The sequence below is a fragment of the Perognathus longimembris genome, chromosome 1 (genome assembly GCF_023159225.1).
Source record: "Perognathus longimembris pacificus isolate PPM17 chromosome 1, ASM2315922v1, whole genome shotgun sequence".
NCBI classification, from domain to species: Eukaryota; Metazoa; Chordata; class Mammalia; order Rodentia; family Heteromyidae; genus Perognathus; species Perognathus longimembris.
Window position 1 is genome coordinate 40,924,669 of NC_063161.1, and position 21,744 is coordinate 40,946,412.

A 21,744-nucleotide genomic window follows, 5' to 3' on the forward strand; every position below is an offset into this window, starting at 1 on the left:
CTCTTACAACATAATTAGTCCCCTCTCCTTCCCTCCCTCCCCCCTCTCTGTCTCTCTCTCCTTCCCTCCCTCTCTCTCCTCTGTTTTTCTCTCTCTCTCTAAGCTCATTTGTAGCAAGAATCAATTCTCATAATTATCTTTGCTCAAAGATTTTCTGGAAGCCAGCTCAGCTCTGCTTAGTCCCTTCTAGAAGTTGCTTAGAAATGGTATTTCTGCTTGAAAAGACCACAACAATGTTCATACCACTGCAGGCTTTTCAGTGGTCTTTAAAGGACCCTGGGAAAATATGTGCCCTTAGTGTAGGAACGTCACTACTAATATGACAGAAATAGCCAATTGTAGAGAAATACTCCTTTCTGTCCCAACATATGGAATGGAGATACCAATAACGTCACCTTTACCACCATTCCAGCTTCTAACATTCCATTGCAACGCACATCCTATCAATTCTGACTCAAAATTCATCTGAAATGCAGTGTTTTTACTTATCTCCATCACACCACTTTCCGTGAGGTATCTACACATCTCTCAGAAACCTTTAATAGAGGCTCACTTTCCCTATTTCTGCATTGTCTGATACCAGTCCAGTTTCCACCTACAACAAGCATAACATTCAACAAAGATAACCCCTCTGCCCTTTCAAAGCCCTTCAAAACTACTAAGCTCATCTGAACTCTATAAATAACCTGTGGGGTTCTCCCAACTGGGCGAGCCCCAACTCTCCAGAGTCCTCTAGCCCAAGCCATCTGCCCTTCCTCAGTGAGCCTGTATATAGACATTTGTCCAGCTCCTTACACACTGAGAAATCGTCCCACATTCGACCTCCCCATGCCCTACATCTTTCCACGTGGATCTCCTACCAGTGATTTTTGGTTTTGCAGTACTGTACCATGCAGCTCTCTTGAGTGGAGCTTCCTGCCCACCTTCATGGACACACCCTGGCTTCTTCTGAGATTATGGGCTTCTGTGCAGCAATGACAGCTGCTTTCTGGATCTCTAGCTGACTGCAGTACCTAACACAAAGTACCCAAGTGTTTCCCAAAAGAAAGAAAACAAGGAGGGGGGGGGGTGGGGGAAGAAAGGTTGTCAAAGTCTTAATTTGTTCAGTAAAAATGTAGTATTACTGGGTCTCACCAGATCACCTGGATTTAATTTGTGTCTGTTTGAATTATTAAAATTTTCAAACTCTGTTGGTGTCTGAGCCCCCCATATGCACAGAATGTTTTTGTTCAGTATAGCTGTTACCCAACATTTGAGACAAATTTGCTTCATATTGGTGGTTTGGCTCTGTCTTGTAGTTGCAGCCATGGTCTCCACTTGCTAATTTAGGGCATACCTAGATTTCCAGCATATGTTCCCCTCTCAGCGATCTAGGACATAAGCTAGGGGACTTCAGTGTCCCCAGACAATGCTTCAACATGCCCGCCCTAGAGTGAATGGTCTCTGTGGGTGTGCTCTCTCTTTTCTTCTGGGTCACTCCCATTTGTTCTCATTTCACTATTTTTGTCCCTGGTAATTGTCTGGGTGGAAATTCACCAGAGTTCAACACTCTGAGTATTACAAAAGCAATGCTACTTATCTGCCAGGGAAATATTCCGTAATTCCCCATAGATGTCTGAAGCTCAGGATAGTACTGAGCCCCATAGATGATTGTGCTTTGTCTATACATCATATCTATGGTAAAAGTGTGACTTAGAATGGAGGCATAGGAAATGATTAAAATAATGATGAAACTACTATAATTATATATAGTACTATAATTGAAGTTGCTTAAAATGAACCATTTATCGCTGGAACTTTCCATTTTATGTTGTGCTGTAATTGATTTGAGGTGAGTGAAACTGCATTGGGTTTTACAAAGGACCTGAGGAGAGTATATGGTCACCACTGACATGGGACAGACAGAAGCAGACAAGAGAAAAGGTAACTGTTAGATTGAAGCAAGAACAGAGGCCTGAGTCCCACTGTGGCTTTCCCAGAAAGAGTGCGTTCATGGGCTGCCTCTCTGGCACTTTCCAAGCTACACTTGATTATTTTTGGTTTTGGTTTGGGGGATTTTTTGTTTTGTCTTTTAGTTTGGAGGTTCTATTTTTTTGTGTGTGTGGTACTGAAGTGAAGGATCTTATGTTTGGATAGATTGGCACACTGCCACTGAAGCTACACTTCTTGCCCACTTACTTGTCCAAAACCAACTGGGATTATAGGGGAGAAGTAACAGCTCTTATAGGAAAGGAAGCACAGAATAGAGTATAAAGGGCCTAAGGTGAAGGTGAATGATTGTTTTTGATTTGGCCAAAACTCACTGTTGTTCCATACCTTAGTTTCTTTATCCCTGAAATGAAACAATTGAGCTAATAAAATGTCTAAGCTGAAGACTCTCTGTGAAGAAATGTCATTTACCACCACCTCATTATGCACCTCTAGTAAATGTTTAATGATCAGCAATAGGTTTTGGAGTCACATTAGTGATTTTAAGTTTCTGTATTTGACAAGTATTCTCTCTAATTATCCATGAAGAGCAGAGATGCTGAGGATGAATGAACTAAGGACTGGCAAGAGGTGGTAGCAATTTATGTTGTACTTTCATCATCTGTGTCAAGTGGTGAACAATTTAGTCTCCCCTCTGAAAGCAACCTCCACATGTAAAGCAGAACCACTGCTCCTGACACTGCTTCCATTCATGCACTTCACTCTGCCTGAATGTGTGCTCAGCTCTGAACTAATGCAGGGCATTATTTATCACATGCTGTGCAGTGGCTGATGGGTACAGGTGACAAGAGGAAGGGTCCGCTCTCCACCAACCCTGATGCAACCAACTCCAACCAGTCATATCTTAGGATTTACAGACCTAAATGCAGCCCTGACTAATTTAGGAGGTGATAATGTATTGAAGCCCAAGTAGACCTGCTTCTCTATCTTGCTTGGAGACTTCTAGCAAATTATTTAATGACTTTAAGATACTTCTTCATACAGAGTAATATATACATATGTATGTATGTATGCATATATATATATATTCACCTTTATGTTAATGAAATTAGGACATTACCAAACAGAAAATTAGAGGGAGGAATGATCATGTAAGATTCCCCCAAAGGAGTCTAGCTCCAGTGTCTTACTAGAAGGCCCCTGTTACTCCTCTAAGTCTGGCAGCCCTCACTGATTCTCTCTGGGTGAACACCTCTAAAGCTGTCTCCATCACATGGCCCCATCATGGACTTGTGCATACATCTATCTAATCACTTGAATGAGACAGGAAGCTCTCTGAAAAGCCATACACAAACAGGGTCAGGTAGAAGCCATGTTTGATACTTGATTGGATTCTCTGAAATGATGACTCCAAGTTGTCAGAATGCAGCAGGGCAATGCTGTCAAGACAAGAGCTGCAGAATGGGGTGGCCAGCTGGGCCCATGTGGGGTGGCTCTGCTTGCCTGTGGTCTCTGGGTACAGGCTAGATCCTGAGGGTAGAGATACCCATGCCAGAAGCCATGCCCATTATTTCACACCAGCCTGCAGAGGTCACTTTTCATCTGTAAGCCTTGCAGCTTTTTTGCTTTACCGTTACCCACAGCTACTAATCAAGGCAGAGCATGCCCAAGAGTGCATGGCCTATGGAGACAGTATACTTAGCACGTCTTCTCCTTAGGACTTAGTCTCCAAACTTTCATAAAATGCTCAGGTAAAATGGTTGTCTTTGGGGGTTCTCAGTGCTCTGTCTGGAAAAAGTAAAAAGCACAAGAGATGTGTCTTCACTTGGTGTTTTGATGTTAGCAGGGTTTTGTTGTTGTTGTTTAGTTTCTACATGTGAAAGAGAACATGTGATATTTGTATTTCTCAGTCTGGCTGAGAAAATAAGCCGTTCTTAGTGATTCTAAATCATGAGTATAAACTTCTATTCCCTTGCTTTTCTTAGGTTTGACATCCTTAGGAGCTTTTAAATGGCATAAATTGTTTATTGCCTTCTTTGAGATCTGGGCTCCTTATTTAGTTTTCCTACAATACTGTAAGCTGTTATTTCTTAGCCATCAATGAGCCTAAATGGAGTAGACTTTATTCTCTCTCTCTCTCTCTCTCTCTCTCTCTCTCTCTCTCTCTCTCTCTCTCTCTCTCTCTCTGGGAGGGGGCAGAGTATCTGAACTCAGACCCTGGGTGCTTTCCCTTAGCTTTTTCACTCAAGGTTGGAACTCCACCCTTTGAGCCACACATCCACTTCCAACTTTTTGCTGGTTAATTGGAAATAAGAGTATAATGGTCTTTCCTGTCTGGGATGGCTACAAATTGCAATCCTCAGATCTCAACCTCCAAAGTAGTTCAAATTATAGGCATGAGCCTGGCTTTTATTCTCCTTTAGGTGTTATTTCTACTCTTTCAACTTGAAAATCTTGTAACCAATGGTGTTTGTACTGTGTATAAATAAAAAATAAACAAGATTTTTGGGGCAGAGGACCATGAGTAGTAAAAAGTTTTATAGAACACAGTGTGACTGTTCTATGGTAGAAAATAATATTCAATCTGGGTTTCAGGACTAATTTAGGTTGTCTGACCAGTTCATTCTCTTTTGTAGGAAAAAATAATTTTAGAAGGTCTTCTGAGAAGTGGCCTTACACTGTATGTCAGGGTGAAGAGAAACCACTTTCTCTGTCATGTAGTCCAAAGGTGTGACATGCACATGCACACTTCTTTGCCACACTTTAAAGATTTAAATAAAATATAGCTAGTGTGGTGATGAGACAGTTGCTGTGGTGTTGGTAGAAAGATTAGAAGTTTGGAGCTTTGGCAAAACATTTATCTGTCAGCCACAGTGCAATCAAACAATGGTTTGATTAAGGAGCTGAGCTTCATCTTAGTTCTCTGTAAATGTGCATTGTAAATCTCCTTTCAGTCCTTCAGACTTGTGAAAACACTCAGCTACAAATAAACCCATAAGCATTGTAAACACAGCAATCCCACACATGTTGGGACCTCCCTTAGGCAAGAAGGCTGTAGGCATAGATGAATCATGCTCAGATAGTTTGCATCTGTGAGATTCCTGTGAACTTTGAGGCCACCAGACCTAGAGGCAAAAATAGATCCCCTTCAAAGACTTTATGGCTTCGAGTGTTATTCATGTGGAAACCAAATGAAGACACTGATTCCCATGATAGAGACCTCACAAGTGCAATGAAAGATTCTGAATGATTTCAACTAAATATGAGAAAGGGTTAACTGTTTCATCTGTGATTGAAGGATTTGATTGTAGTTGGGATATTTTAGGATTCTGGGGTCATTTGAAGTACATAGCTTTTGAGTACTACAATTTGATTATTAAACAGAAAATCATGTTTTCAATTACAAAATGTCTCTGTTGATGTTCTCTGTACTTTTCACAAACCTCTGTACTTCACAAATCTTCTAAATTGTCCTAGGCCAAGGCTAGAAAGGTTTGCACATGGAAAGTTGGCTTTTCTCTCCTTTGAGAGGTAGTTGTGAGTGAGACCCTCTAATGGGAATAGGTTAACTGTGTTCTAATAGCCTCTTGATCTGTTCAGTTTGTACCTTAATGACAGATGCTAAACATTTGAATTGTGAATGTGAATACATCTATAGAAATCAGGATACCGGAAACAGCACTTGAGGGCTAGTGCTTCTCCTAAGCATTTTCTGGAGGGAATTATGGAAGTTCCACAGATAATGTAGTTACCAAGACATACTTGCAACTTGAACTTCGCCCCCGCCCTCAGAGAAGCATTTGAAATCAATGAATCTATGAATTTTTGATAACATAGTTCTGGTGGAATTACTAGAATGTATTTTCTTACAGTAAATTTACATCTTTCCTCATTTTCCTCTCTTCCTGTGAAACAGAGTTTCGTAGGGTGAGTTTGTTTTTTATTTTAGTTTGAGGGAGATCTTAATCCTTAAGTAACTAGTTGTCCAGAGCTTAAGATTTTTTTGTTTGTTTGTTTGTTTTTTTTTGGCCAGTCCTGGGCCTTGGACTCAGGGCCTGAGCACTGTCCCTGGCTTCTTCCCGCTCAAGGCTAGCACTCTGCCACTTGAGCCACAGCGCCGCTTCTGGCCGTTTTCTGTGTATGTGGTGCTGGGGAATCGAACCTAGGGCCTCGTGTATCCGAGGCAGGCACTCTTGCCACTAGGCTATATCCCCAGCCCAGCTTAAGATTTTTTTATGCACCTGAAGATGATTTTTTCAGACATGCCTGCACATAAGTATTTTCTGTCCATTCTTGTGTTGAAAAGGGAATGGAAACTAGGCTTGTAATTTGGGCATAACTAAAACTAGAAAAACAGGAAATGATTATCTTATCAAAAGTTATGCTTTTAATTTTATTGATGTTTTCCTTCTTTCTACTGTCCCCATACAAACAATTCATATTCACAACCCAACATTACCAAGATCATGAGGAAGCATGAAGAAATATAGGGATTAAAAAGCCATCTATTGTTGCTGATTGCTGGTGGCCTGCAATCCTAGCTACTCAGGAGGCTGAGGTCTGAGGATCATGGTTCAAAGCTAGCCCAGGCAGGAAAATCTATGAGACTCTTATCTCCAATTAACCACCAGAAAACCAGAAGTAACATTGTGGTTCAAAGTGGTGGTAGAGTGGTAGCCTTGAGTGCAAAATCTCGGGGACAGTGCCCAGGCACTGAGTTCAAGCCCCACAACTCACCCCCCCCCCCAAAAAAAAAGCCATCTGTCTATGGCATCTCCCCAGAACAGTTAGCCCTGGATATGCCACAGTTCTTTTGTTCTTTTTATAGAACTTAACCCTTAAGGTTTTTTTCTAGCTATCCAACCTCTACCAATCTCCTTTTCTACCTGGACCAGTCAGAACATTGAGTATCCCTTGTGAACTCTGAATGATTTTTCTCTTTGAGCCTTTCTTTGGAGATACTTTCCTTTGAGTTAAATCTTTGCTGACATCAGAGTTTAATTGGTTCCTGGTTTAAAATCCTGGTTTCTGGCTTCCTCTATTCTCTGCAGCTTGTAGCATATGGCTCTGACAGTTTGTTTTTAATTGTTTTTTAAAATTTTCTAATTTGTTTTGTTTGTTTATTTTTGTGGGGCTGAGATGGAACCCCAAGACTTGTGTATCTTGGCAAACATTGTACCATTGAGCTACACTCCAGCCCAGCACACAGCTTTTTCCTTTTATGTCCCATCATCTCTTCTTCCATTCAGTTAGTAACTTCAAGATTCAGCTGCCCATCCTGATTTGCCCCACCTCCTGCTTCTTCCTTATGTTTCCTGTCAATACCTGCCATCGATCATGACCATAGCTCCCCATGATCTTCCTCTTTGTTGATGATGACTCCCCTCAGGAATTTATTTTGTATATACAAACTTACATCATGAAACTTTTGTTTAAAAATATGTTTATTGTTACATAAGCAGTATATGTTATTCGTGTGCAATTTTAAACTTACAAATAAACATGATTAAAAAAAGAAAACATTATATTACCACCACCCAAGACGAAGACTTATTCTTCCACTCTGGAGTCCCAGCTATCAAAAAAGACACCCATTGTAATCCTCCATTGGCCTTCTCGTCCTTATAGTAGATGAGGGACTTCTGCCCCTCATTGGGGAGGGGGGGTGTCTCTGGCCCTCTTCTTGTGATTTCTCTAGTCATAGATAGCACCACTTAGACTGAACTGCCCTGTGTGGGATAAAGCTCAGACCCAATGTCTCTGCACCCCACCCTGCCTTATAGAGCCCACCTGTACTTTTTCCACAGCCAGAGCCAAAGGCAAATTTCAATTGTCTTGAATTGAAATCTTTAGTTGTATGAACATTTCAAACCCATTGTGTGTACGTGTATATGAGAGAGAGAGAGAGAGAGAGAGAGAGAGAGAGAGAGAGAGAGAGAGAGCTGGTACTAGGGCTTGAACTCAGAACTGAGTACACTCAGGACTATGGGAATGAGCCACCAGCACCCAGCTAGCAATACTGACTGAGAAATGCAGTGTTATCCCTATGCTCTTCTGTTCATCTCCTTTCTCTTTTATAGCCCTGTAGATCTCAGCAACAGAAAGAAAACAACAGTGGATATCAGCATACCATTTTATTATTAAAAGCCTATGCAAAGTCACTAAACACACTTCGTTTTTTCTTTCATGTAGTTGCTTGGAATCTCATTTGTTGATAGGTATCATTGTGTGCAAAATAACAATAGCCCAAAAAATTGATTATTCTACATTGATTTCTATATATATATGGGTTCCTTTTGATAATTCATTCAGCCTCACCAATAAGCAATACTTAAAAGTCCTTTTGCACATGTACCCAATCTGAGAATGACATTGTCCATGTGTCAAGTTGGGGAAATGGAGTCTCAAGAGTGGCTAACTCACTCAAGTATAGTTCATAGCATGAAGCAGATTTTGGACTCCTTGATTACTTCCTACTAGAGTATAGTCAGTTCTTAAGCCACATAAGCTTAATGGCTTACATTCAGTAGAGGAGAGATGGACATCTGAGGCCTTTGCTGTGTAAGGAACTAATATAGGGTCACTATCTCCAGGCAGAGAGATACAAGTCATAGAAGTTGGAAGCAACATTTCATCTACGTAGCCTAATTGTGGGACACAGACAAGTCTACCAGATGGTATACACTTCCACTTTTCAACAGAGCAACGGGTAGCAACAGAGGATGTCTATTTTCACAGTGTAGGTTGCAAGACATTCTCCAGCCATTATATAGACCATATCTGCTTGTTCATGGATCCAGTTTTGCCTTCACACAGCAGATGTAATTCTTGATTTATAGTATCATAAACAGCAGTGAAGGACGCTTCAAATTCTTGGCAGATGAACACAGGCAAAGATTCATCATGTCTTTGTGAATTCCAGGGATAGAGAGCCATGGCCATTCTGTCAGCTGTATAATGTGAAGATCAAGAAATTATTTTCCCATTTCCTGCTGTAGAACCTTACTGATTTGATTTAAGTAGAATTTCCTCATGTTTGTTTCCCTCTGAGCATGAAGGGCTGATCAGCCATTATTCTTCAAACCAAACTTTCACATGTGTGAAAAATGTGATCCAATCACTCCTGGTTCTTTTTTTCAGGGGGTGGGGAGGAATGCCACATTTGCTTTATCCACCTTGAGAACATCTATTTTCTGGCTCCCTTGAATTGATTTTGCTTTCTCCTAGTTTAGTTGTTCACACTACATTGCCTGTTTAAAGTAAAGACTCAGAATTGGACACAAATCTGACAGTGGTGTGATGAAGGCACAGCATTAGTACAGAGGTTGCTTTCTAGACTCTGCATGTCCTACCTGCTTTGGCACAGAAACAGTGAGCTGTTGTGTCATCAGCTAATGAGGAAGAGGAAGAGGAGGAGACAGAGATGCAGTAGGTGGGGGAGTGGGGGGGGGGGGAGAAAGACCATACTACTTCAAAAGTGACTTTGGTAGAAAGAAAACCAAGTATTTTTTGGATACCTCCAGCCTGACTACTTGCCATGAGGGGAAAAAAAATGCTATTTCTTTGGAAAGTAAGGAGTGGTTGTGCAAATTTGCACTGAGAAACTATGAGGTCTTTTGGGCATTGACCCTGCACTTGAGATGAACTGAATGTGTGCTTTTTTATGCAAATGAAGAGTGACCCATTAATTGTCCAATATATCCTTTGAAATCTAACCAAACAGCCACAACTTTTCCAGCAAGGTGGTTTTAAAACATTGCCAAGAAAGAAATCACTGTGAGATTTTCATTTTAGAAGTAAATTTAGTTTGAGTTCTGTAGTCCCTTAAGAGAAAGTGTAAAAACCCATCCATTGGGAACATAAAATCCTAAAGGGGTATATCTCCTTTGGCAACAAGTTGGTAGTTTCTCAGAAGGTTAAATGCAGAGTTACCATATGAATCAGCAGTTCACTCCTAGGCATGTGCACAAAGGAATTGAAAACGTATCTACACATACACTTATACACAAATATTCATAGCATCACTTGTAATGGAAGGAAGGGAGGGAGGAAGAAAGGAAGGAAGGAAGGAAGGAAGGAAGGAAGGAAGGAAGGAAGGAAGGAAGGAAGGAAGGAAGGAAAGAAGGAAGGAAGGAAGGACCTAAGCTATCATCAGATAATAAATAAATGAACAAAATGTGGCAAATTTATACAATGCAAATTATTCAGCCACAGGAAGGGCTGAAGCTTTGGTGCATGCCACAATATCAATATAAAAACAAACTTAGTGAATGAACCCATATGATTCCATTGATGATATATGATTCCATGATATTGAATGTTGAGCACAGATTATTGCCTAGCAACAGAAAGTAGATTAGTGGCTGCCAGAGCTTGCAGTGGGAGAAAAGAAGAGTAACTTTTAATGGGTGGAGGGAATAGGGGTTTTTTTGAGATTTTTTTTAAGTCTTACAATTAAATAATGGTGATGATTGTTCAACCTTGGGAATGTACTGAAAATGACTAAGATATAAAAATAAAAGGGTGAATTTTATGGTAGGTGGGCTATATTTCAAAGACAACAAACCGCCCTACTATTAATTTACAAATGGAGCTTTGACTGTTTCTTTCTGTTTTAGGAATAATAAACACTTTGAAATTCTTAATGGCTATGTGGCTTTTACCTGGTCTGGAAATTTTTGTGCTGGTGCTTTCATGTTGCTGGTATAGCAAGATGTTTGGAGAAAGTGGCTGAATTATGACATTGAGAAATTATTCTGGGTGGTATGAATACAGACTGGGCTGGCTGTGAGGAAGGCAAGGAACATTTGACTCCGTGATTGCTTTATGAGTGGTCAGTTATTTTTGCTGCTACCTGAACATCTGAATTTCCTCCTCTGTGAGCATTTTTGCTGAGGAGCTCTATTGTGTATGTGAGATCTTTTTAAACAAATAATTGTATTGCAAACTTCTTTGGTAGCCATTCTGAACATGGAATGACTAGGAACACCTCCAAACTAATTTCCAGTTCGTGGTATTGTTTTTTCCCTTTAACTCTTTTTGTCTGACACTTCTAATTAGCATCTGCAGCCGAGACTCTCCTCTGCCAGTGGTAACTCTGGCTTGTTCTGTCAGCTGTCCTGCTTTCTTTCCCAGCAACACATCTCTGATATTTTTGAAGGAGACTGATGCTTCTGCTGCATCTGAGCAGAATCTGCAAGGTCTGATGCTTCTAGACAGAATAGATGCCTCCCCTCATACCTTGGAATTGATACACACTGTCAAAAAGAGTTTTCCAAATGGCTTCTCTTTGTCACCTTGTACCAGATTTTTCTCTTCCCTTCTGGAAATGTGCAGTTTAATGTTGCGTTTCAAATCACTTTCAGCTGAAAAAGTGTGTAATGGAATCAGGCCATCCCATGAATACTCTTAACAGTAAGGAAGATGCCTTTTGTTTGCTGCTCTGGTGTTCCCAGGGGACTGGTGACAACAGAGAAATTACATTGGGGGCCTTGCTCAATAATGAGTTCCTTGTCCTTTTTGATTTAAGACAAGCACTAAGGCCGGCTGACTTCTCCCATCCTGGTGCTTTTGTGTGGGGTTTTATTTATTAGCATCTAAATTGTGGTGATGACCACCTCCTGAGAAGAAAAGTAATAAAACTATAGTAGTAGTTCACCCACCACACGGGTGTTTAAGGCTTTCTTTCAGAAGCATTTCAGCTCAGATCTGAAAAGTACCTAGGAAATCATCTGGTCCTACCCTTTCTTCCTATAGAGCTGAAAAGTAACACCAAAGCTCAGGGTTCAACACCAGCCCAAAACAAAACAAGCACTGAGAAATTCTGCCTCCCTGGCCAGTGTCATTTCCCTCACAACCAAGAGCCTCATTATCACCAATTTCCAACATATATGTGGATTTCCTCCAAATCCATGAATTTCCTGAGCTAGAAGAGAACTTGATTAGAAGAGGACTTGATTAGATTTTACCCCTAGTCTATCATTAATACATTATGCCCAAGGGAAGACATACTGCAGAATTTTCTTCCCTCACACATGTATGTGTTACAGGGGCACACAAGTAAACTACACAGGTGGGTGCAGTTTGCACTTCAGGTTTAGCTGATTGCTCAGTAGATTTTTAAATTTTTATTGTCATTATAAATGTGATGTACATTGCTCAGTATTTAGAGATGGTATTGAAGTTCTGCCCCACCAGGACTCTAATAGCAGCCTTTAAAACACTTGGCTTTGCTGCCCAGAAAGGTCTCATGCTGCAGGAGGAAGAAATTTAAACGAAACCAAATGAAATAACTTGGACTCAGGCTTCCAGTGTGAGCTGATCCCTGTGCTTTGTCCTTTTACTCCACGGCAGCTGGACTTGTAAACAGCATTACCTGTTTCTTGGATCCCGCAGATTTTTTGAGTTCCTTTCTCATTTCCATTTTGAAGTCCTTTCCACTTCCTTTCCCATTCCTGCGCTACAGAGAAATTCTGCCTTTATGTCTCTGTCTCGTGTGTGTGTGTGTTTGTGTGTGTCTTTTTCTTTTCTCCTTCCCTCTTTCTTTTCATCTTCCTCTCCCCCTTCTCCATTCCATGTGCACTTGAACAAAGCCTTTGAGGCTGAAAAGGAATGTATTTATCAATTATCCCATGCTGTGTGTTCATGGCACTTATCTTCAAAATCATTTGGCTGAACTTGGAGATTTTGTTAGAGTTAAGACAAAAGGTTTCTCCTTCCTTCCTTCCTTCCTTCCTTCCTTCCTTCCTTCCTTCCTTCCTTCCTTCCTTCCTTCCTTCCTTTCTTCCTTCCTTCCTTCCTTCCTTTTTTTGTGCCAGTCCTGGGTCTTGAACTTGGGGCCCAGGAGCTGTCCCTGAGCTTCTTTTTGTTCAAGGCTAGTGCTCTACAACTTGAGCCACAGCTCCACTTCTGGCTTTTTAGGGGGTAGTTTATTGGAGGTAAGACTCTCATGGACTTTACTGCCAGGGCTAGCTTCCAATTGCAATCCTCAAATCTCAGTCTTCCGAGTTGCCAGGATTACAGGCATGAGCCACTGGTCCCCAGCAAGACAAAAGGTTTTTACTCTTGAATGTGCACAGGAACCAGGCAGGGAAAGGACTGTTAGGCTTCCTGAGGGCCACAGAAAGAACATGCTTCAAGAAGGTACATTTGCTTTCTAGATTCTCTAAGCTTCATCCCCCTCAACATTAAATTTGCTCCTTTTTTCCTTGAATCTGAGCTTTTCTTTACTGAGGTAATATATTATTTTTGTGATGTTTAGAAATGAAGGGGCCAGAATAAGCCACTGTTCAAACCTAAAAGCACCCTAAAGTGGGAGCAGCTCTTTTGATAGTGACTCTCTTGAGGAGAGTAGTCTTCTCTCTCCCCCCTCCCTTTCATATCTCTCTCTCTCTCTCTACACACACACACACACACACACACACACACACACACCCCACATCCCAGAATAGACTCATGCCTCAGCACCCACAGGAATTCACTCTAGCACACCACCCACCAGGATACCCAAATGTAAGGCTGCTCAAATCCTGTATATGAAATAGCATAGTATTTGCATATAACCTCCACACATCCTCCCATGAACATTTAAGTTATCGCTGCATTATTTCTCACACTTAATATAATGGATGTGTCATGTCATTGTTATAGAGTTGCAGGGCTGGAGAACCTATCTTTTCTTCTAAGGGCCATTTGGATATTTATAACATCATTTGTGGGCCATACAAAATTATCCTTACACCAGATGGTGGCAGGCAGCCAATAAAAGCATACGAGAAGAATACATGTCTGTTCCATCACATACCAAGTGATTTTGAGGGCCTTATATGGCCTGTAGGCCAGACATTCTGCACCCTTCCATTATTTAGAAAATAATAACGAAATAAAAACATACATGTTGAATAAAAATGCTTTTTCTTTTGAATATTTGCTGTTTATAATCAACTATAGATATAGAGAGCAACAGTCTGTTGAATTTTGCTCACCCTGGAACGAGAGATGCCGTCTTGTAACTGGCCATTTGCTACCTCCCAGCAAGGACATTTCCCACCAGGTTTACTCCCGGTAGTATAATCTGGCAGTACATAGCCACGGATAATAAAGACCACAACTTAGTTGAAAATGGGATTGTTTTTTCTTATGTCAGTGGCATTCATTGAACAGACATAAAAGCTTCCCTGTGTCTATACTATCAGTGCCTATAGGCATAGCTGAAAACCAGTCCTTATCTCTTAAGAGAAATGGTTCCATCAGAACAGCTGCAAATGCCTAGGCTAGGGGGACATTGCACCTGCAGAACTCCTCTGTTGGCTGAGATGACTGAAAGATGACTATCAACAACAGGAGTTGGTGAGCTCTTTATCACCCAGTTCATCTCTCAGAAGTGATTTTAGTACTTTTTTATTTTAAGCTTTATTGGCAGCTCTGAATGTACTTTTATTGGTACCCTCTAAAAATGCAGTGATGGAGAAAAGTACAGACATTTTCAGGCCTAATCAGCTCACATTTTTATAGCAAAATTTAGCTGCTGGCTTTTCAGTTATATTGATTCTTCACTTCCTTAGTTATGCTGAAGCCCAAGTAATAATGTTGAAGACAGGACTTGTTCACTGGGTAGAATTTATAGACTGGGGTCAGGGGCACCTGGATTCATGAAGATGTTGAACACCTTCATGTTCAAACATGTGTCCATGCTCAGGAGGACTCTAGGGAATATGTGGTTAAATCCAAAGATTTCTCTTCAAAATGTACCAAAAAAAAAAAAACCAAAACACATTTCCCATTACAACCAAATAGCACAAAAGTATATAAAGAAAATGAACCATCTCTCCCACCTCCATGCCTCTATTGCTATTCATTCAAACATGGTTATAATATTGTTAAGCTCCCATCATACAAATGGTCAGTTAGAACAGTGAACCAAACTCAAATCAATGTTTCTTTGTGCATAGATAGGTTTTGATATAATTACCTATTTCAGATAATTATCTTTAAGCCAGGGATGACTTATTCCAGTAATATGTGCCTGCAGTCTCAGCTACATGGGAAGAATAGATAAGAAAATCTTAGTCTGAGGCCAGACCTGAGCAAAAATGAGAGATTCTATGAAAACTAAAACAAAAACTAAAAACTAAAGCAAGGGGCTTGGGATGTTACTCAAGTGATAGAGCACCTCTCTTGCAAAAGCAGGGCACCCTGAATTCCAAACCCTAGTCATACCTTTATTTCATATTCTCTCATCTTCCCACTTGACTCATAAGAACACATTAAGCCTTATAATTTGCCATGTTATCAATAATGCCCCATTTTCTATTCAAGAATTAAAATGAAAGTAGTGATTTCAATTGTGGTCTCTATGATGAAAGATTAACATACGATTGGGGGATATAGCTGGGTGCTGGTGGCTCATGCCTGTAATCCTAGCTACTCAAGAGACTCAGATCAGAGGATCACGGTTCAAAGCCAACCCTGGGAAGGAAAGTCTATGAGACTCTTATCTCCAATTAACCGCCAGAAAACTGGAAGTGACACGTGGCTCAAGTGGTAGAGAGCTTGCCTTAAGCTGAAGAGCTCAGGAACAGTGCCAGGCCCAGAGCCCCACAACTGACATTTTTTAAAAAATACAGAAAAAGATTGGGGGATATGCTTAGAAATCATCCCCTCTGTAGAGTCAGGTGGTTGCCAGCTCCTAGAAACTGCCTCATTTAATCTAAACCACGAATATGCGATTGCCATTCAAATTCTCTCTAAACCCTGGATATGTGAATGGAATGCCATCCAGATTCTCTCCACAGTAACATCTAGAGATCCAGGCCTGAGGCTCTTGGAAGTCAGGTTGAAGCTGTCCCCAGTTTAACTTTGACCCCCAGGGCTGCCATTACTTTTGTTTTGGTTTCCACTTACTTTAGGACAAGCATCTTGTAAAATAATGCAAATGTCAAGTGCAAAAGTCTCTGATGAGAACATGTAGCTCTAAAGGGAGTCCTGTAGTTGATTAGTTGTTGAGTAGGATTTTTGTCAGCCTTCTTTATATGTCCTATGTTCCCTTTGAAGCCCCCTTTTCTCTTATTGCCCAACTCATGATTGGAGACAGGCACTCTGACAAATTGATCCCAAGATCAGAGGGATGAAAGAGAGAAAGATCAAAAGAAAGTCAAGAATCACATAGGAAGAGTGGAGGGACTGGTCACGTTGGCAGCCACGCTGTCATTTTTAATCCCTGGTTGTCTCAAAAAGGAAGAACTTAGTAGTTCAAACAAAAGTGAAGAGTTCTCTGAGCATAGATAGATTTGGTATAATTTTCTATCTAAGACAATAATCAAGAATTGTGCCTAAAGTTATATTAGAATTAAATACAACCACTTGATGGGTGAGTTTAAAATCTGGAAACAAAGTTAGTGTGATGGTGGCTGCTGCCCTTGCTGTGTTTTCCCTCTCTCAGCTCTAAGGAGAACAGCCCTGCCTCCTTTATCCTTGTCCTTCATGTCACTCCTCAGCGATGACATACTCTGAGGCCAAACCAATGAAAAAGCATATAAGTGGGGGCTGGGAATATGGCCTAGTAGCAAGAGTGCTTGCCTCCTATACATGAAGCCCTGGGTTCAATTCGCCAGCACCACATATATAGAAAATGTCCAGAAGTGGCATTGTGGCTCAAGTGGCAGAGTGCTGGCCTTGAGCAAGAAGCCAGAGATAGTGCTCAGGCCCTGAGTCCAAGGCCCAGGACTGGAAAAAAAAAAAAAAAAAAAAAAAAACAATATATAAGTTTTTGAGCCTGGACTATGTAGAATTAATAAAGCTGCTGCTAAGAAGTCTTGCTTATGGCCTTCGTGTTTAAATACTTCTGTTCATCCACCCAAGTCCAGCTCACTCTTCATCCATGTACTCACTTATTCCTCAAAAATTGCTGTTGCTTGACACATGCCAGGCACTGAGCACTGGAGACTCAAATACTCAAATTTCCTACTAGGAAAATTTCCTTAGGGTAGTTAGACAGCCATGGAAGCCAACAATTGCAGGCAGGACTTGTAAGGTCAGTGATATAGCTAGGTGTGGGACCCTATGAGGTCACAGAGAAGGAGCATGAAGGTCACCAGAAGGACAATGGAGAACATTTCAAGCTGACTCACAGCAGTAGATTGGCCATTGGAAAGGAGAAGTCGAATAAAAGGAGCAGCAAGAGTAAGGTTAAATCCAGAAAGATCAACCAGAGTTTTACAGCAAGAATCCTCTTTTTCCTAGAATAGTTCCCCTAATTTTTGTCATTTCTTACTCTTTTGTCTTCTGGAGCCATAAATTCTTTAAAGACCCCCCCCCCATTTTTATTGTCATGTCCCACTCTATCTCTATCCCTCTACCAGTTCGTGTGATGGCAGCAACTGGGCACTGGTGGCAAGGAGTTGATAGGGCTAATAGCTGTAGCCCTTTATAAAAATTGTTTCCAAGTCAGGAACACCTTCTCCTGCTGGCAAGGAAGAGCACCCTGGGAGTTTCTAGCACAAAGAAACAGCATCCCCTAGAATCTACCATGTAACCCCTAGAGCTGAGCTCATCAAAGGTATTTCCCATGCCTTGCTGAGAAGTGTGACAGAGCTCAGAACTCTGGCTCCTGGAACCAGGGAATTGCTAGGTTCATATAAAATGCAATTCCCAAAGCGACTTCTATTTGTCACACTTCTGCTCTAACCAATCAATAGACGGCTAGAAAGTAGTCATTGGAAACCACTTCAGAATTAGAAGGTATGAAGACAGAAGTCACTGCTACCATTAACCCCAGGAAAGGCTGTTGCACAACTATTGGTCTGACAGCCTCTTTCAGGCATCAAGAAATGTCTTTGGGGAACTCTGCTGTCTCTAAAGTCCCTAAGTCGGCAATAGCTCTTGGACACATTTTTTTAGAGTATCTGAATTTTCTGAGCCTTAAAATGGGATGAGAGTGAGTGGCTTTTTCTGGACTCAAGATTTGCCCTAGAAACTCGAAAGTCTAGGCCAAATGACCTCAGATTCTAACATGCTGATGAATTGCCTAGGGAAATCTCACTACAGTGGAGGTTTTGATACAGTAAGTCTGGGATAGAATCTGAGATTCTGTATTTCTTCCCAATTCCCAAATAAGGCCAGTGTTGCTGGGCTACAGATCCTTTGAGTAACAAAGGTCTGGAGTGGTATTGTCCACTTCACTAAACATTAGCTGATGGGATGCCTAAAGCTTAATTAAATAACATTATAAGTTTACTTCTTTACTGTCTTAACCACAGTTCAAATGCTTAGTATCTGTGGCTAATGGCTACCATATTAGACTGCACAGATAAGAACATTACCATGACCACAGAAGGTTCTATTGGCTAATCCTTGAATGGAGCAAGCCTCAGTTGTATTATCCATTCCTTTATCCACTTAATTACTGAGCATGTGTTATATACTGAGTAGTATGCTTCTTGCTGGGGCTTTAATACAGTGGTTCCAGCTAGCAGAAAAAGTGAGGTTATCATAAGCTAATTAGAATGTAGAACACCTAAAGTAGCATAAAATCACACATATAATATCCGGAGTGGGCAACTATGAACTCTGCCATGAAGGTGGCAAGAAAACACATCTCCTGGTACTTGTGTATGTTCTGAACCAAAATATGGTTCTCATAATGTCAGAGAAATTATGAGATTGCATTTTTACCCTTGCAGGGCCATAATCATCAGAAATGGAGAGATCATCCCCATGTCTTCGGAATTCACCCCTGAGACTGAGCGTCAGCGACTTCAGTACCTGGTAAGAATCAGGTGCCTGGGAGGAACAGGCCCACAGCAGTCGAAGGACATATGTTATTAACTCCCCCATACAGACCTTCTGCATCACACATACTGGCTCCTTGTGTGACGACACACTCCTCCTCTGTCGATTTATTACTGTGTCTGATTCTCTCCCATATGCAATCAGTTGAAAGCATAATGTGCTCTGCTGATTTGAATGGTTTGGTATCTGCCATTCTGAAGGCTATGTATGAAGTTCTGAAGGCCTGGTACTCACTTTAATTCACGCTGGGTCACCTCTGGTCACATTGCGGGGAGGATCCTCTGCCCTCATGACAGCTCTGAGATTCCTCCCCCTCTACCACCACCACCACCACCACCACCACCACCCTCAACATACCATGACCTCAGAGTCATTTGAAAGGCTCAGAATCCTTTGGGGATACTACAGATTCTGCCCTGAAAATAAGTTTGCTCTGAAGTTCATTCGCTTTAGGGCAAAATGATGGGAGATACTTTAAGGGAGCTTTGCTTCTCAGAAGCTTTAAATTGCTGGGAAACAGAATAGACTCAACCTCCCTGTTCTCACTGTGCAGGGGCAGAGTGTTAGCTTAGGGGGTCAGTTAAAAGGGTCTGTAGGAGGTGGGTGCTGGTGGCTCACACCTGTAATTCTTCCTATTCAGGAGGCTGAGATCTGAGGATTATGGTCCACAGCCAGCCCGGGCAGAAAAGCACATGAGACTCTTACCTCCTCCAATAAATGGCTCAGGAAAAAAAAAAAGTGGTGCTGTGGCTCATGTGGTAGAGCACTAGCGTTGAGCAAAAGAAGACCCATAATTCAAGCCCTAAGATGGGCAAAAAAAAGGGATGAGGGTGGGGGCAAACTGTGATAATCATCCCAAGTTACTTTGGGGCAAACATCTCTGGAGACTAACCTCGTGATAAAGTGTAGGAAGTACTTTCTTACCAATCGATTTCTTTATTCCCTACCTAGTGAGGAAAGAATTTATCTGTGCTGTTAACAAATGCTATTTATAGCTCTGAATTTCAGTATGTATAAATGGTTGGGAATTACTCTGGCTCATTTAGAAGGTAACCATGTACTTTTCCTCTGTGTGTGTGCTTATGAACACACACACACACACACACACACACACACACAGAGACACTATTTTATAATGAAGCTGTGTTTCTGTTATCATCTGGTATATAAGACAACAAGATTTCCAAACCAGTGAAAAACAGCTTCACCTTTACCTGCTGTTATTTCTTAAACTTTGTGGCGTTGTCTTCAAGCAAATAAGCTCAAAGCTACTAGTAGGGAATCTAGGCAGGTGGAAAGGATTCTACAGTAGCCCACAGACATCTTTATTTTGGAACATGGATCTGTTACTCCCAAGTTAGATAGCTTTGTGAAAGATTCTTAGCTTTCTAAATGTTGGTTTGTTGCTTATAAAATGGAGAGATAGACAGAAGGGTCATCAAGGGTCTTTGAGTTGCAAAGGTAGATTTCATCACAGCTGACCTCTGCCATTTGGCTGGCTTCAACTCGTCCCTCATTGCAAATGATGTTAGCATGGACCTTGTCATGCTCTACCTAAAATCCTTTGGCTTCCTACAACATACAGAATTCATGACACACTTTTTTTTTTTTTTTTTTTTTTGGCCAGTCCTGGGCCTTGGACTCAGGGCCTGAGCACTGTCCCTGGCTTCTTCCCGCTCAAGGCTAGCACTCTGCCACTTGAGCCACAGCACCGCTTCTGGCCGTTTTCTGTATATGTGGTGCTGGGGAATCGAACCTAGGGCCTCGGGTATACCGAGGCAGGCACTCTTGCCACTAGGCTATATCCCCAGCCCCATGACACACTTTTTGGCACACTCAAAATCCTGCTCACATCTCCAAAAATATCTCCCTGACACCACAACCAGTATCAATACATATCCCATGCTTTCGCTTGATAGCTACCTTGTATTTCCAGGACATGTCACAAGCACTCTAACTTCCAGGCCTTTGGAAATAATGGTTTGTCTAGGTGGCACTTCTATTCTCTGCCAGGAAGGTCTCCTCCTCCTGTGGGATCTCAGGAGAGCTAACATTCCTCTGGGAAGGGTACCCAACTCTTCCCAGGGGGTCAGTTCTGAGGGCTTGTACATACAGCAACATCTAGAGGCCTGTGGCACAGCTCTCACTGTATGTGCTAATTGTTTTCCGGATCTCTGGTTCTACCCCTGGATTAAGTTATGAAAGGCATATCCCTTACCTTAGTCACCTTAGAAAGCCAGTACCCAGCACAGCCACTGGCACAGAGATTTGGAATCAGCATTTATTGACTCAATGGAAGATTGACAATCAATACCAAATAGTATTCACCTCCACCCTTCCCTCTAAGCACATTACAGCATTACACATGAGTCCTTTGGCTCTCCAGTACCCACTCCTAAAAACCACTCCCCACCCAACACCAGTGGCTTGTGCTTGTAACCTTAGCTACTAGGACCTGAGGATCACAGCTTAAAGCCACCCCTAGCAGTAAAGTCTGTGAGACTCTTATCTCCAATTAATCAAAGAGCAAGCTGGAAGTGGCACTGTGGCTCAGGTGATAGAGTTCTAACCCTGAGCAAAAGAAGCCCAGAGTCAGCTCCCAGGCCCCAAGTTCAAGGTCCAGGACCAGATAAACAAAAACAAAAAACGGGTCCACTTCCCTCAGGGATCTAGAGACAATAATAACAGACAATAGTAATCTATGCTCTTTATTTTTTAAGCTATTACAAGATAGTACAGATTTGATTAACTATTTTTGTTCATGTGGTACTGAGGACATTTACCCAGGGCCTCATACATGTTATGCAAACATTCTACTATGAAACCTCATTCCCAGCCCTTTGTGCTCGTTATTTTGCAATAATCTTTATTATAAGAGTGAACATAGGAAGCTCATTTTTAAGAAGGAATGGAAATGTTAAAAATTACCCAGATTCCTTGCAGATTAGAAAGATAATTTGGGATGTCTAGAAGAAGATAAATATCAGCTTTATCACAAAACTCTATAATTTCCACAAGGTACTTCAC

At 41.4% G+C, this 21,744-nt stretch overlaps 1 protein-coding gene and 1 long non-coding RNA gene across 2 annotated transcripts in view; one reads left to right on the plus strand and one right to left on the minus strand.

Moving 5' to 3' along the window:
• Ppm1h (protein phosphatase, Mg2+/Mn2+ dependent 1H) overlaps positions 1-21,744 on the plus strand; it is a 193,920-nt gene that overhangs the window by 108,143 nt on the left and 64,033 nt on the right. Inside the window, exon 5 of the mRNA XM_048360422.1 lies at positions 18,609-18,693. Within this exon, the coding sequence (XP_048216379.1) occupies positions 18,609-18,693 (85 nt within the window). The remainder of the gene's footprint in view (positions 1-18,608; positions 18,694-21,744) is intronic.
• Positions 114-21,183, minus strand: LOC125361841. The gene is made up of 4 exons (XR_007213002.1): positions 21,173-21,183; positions 17,603-17,607; positions 8,400-8,405; positions 114-1,129 (listed from the first exon to the last, which is right to left on the minus strand). It is a non-coding gene; the product is annotated as an uncharacterized LOC125361841 (long non-coding RNA).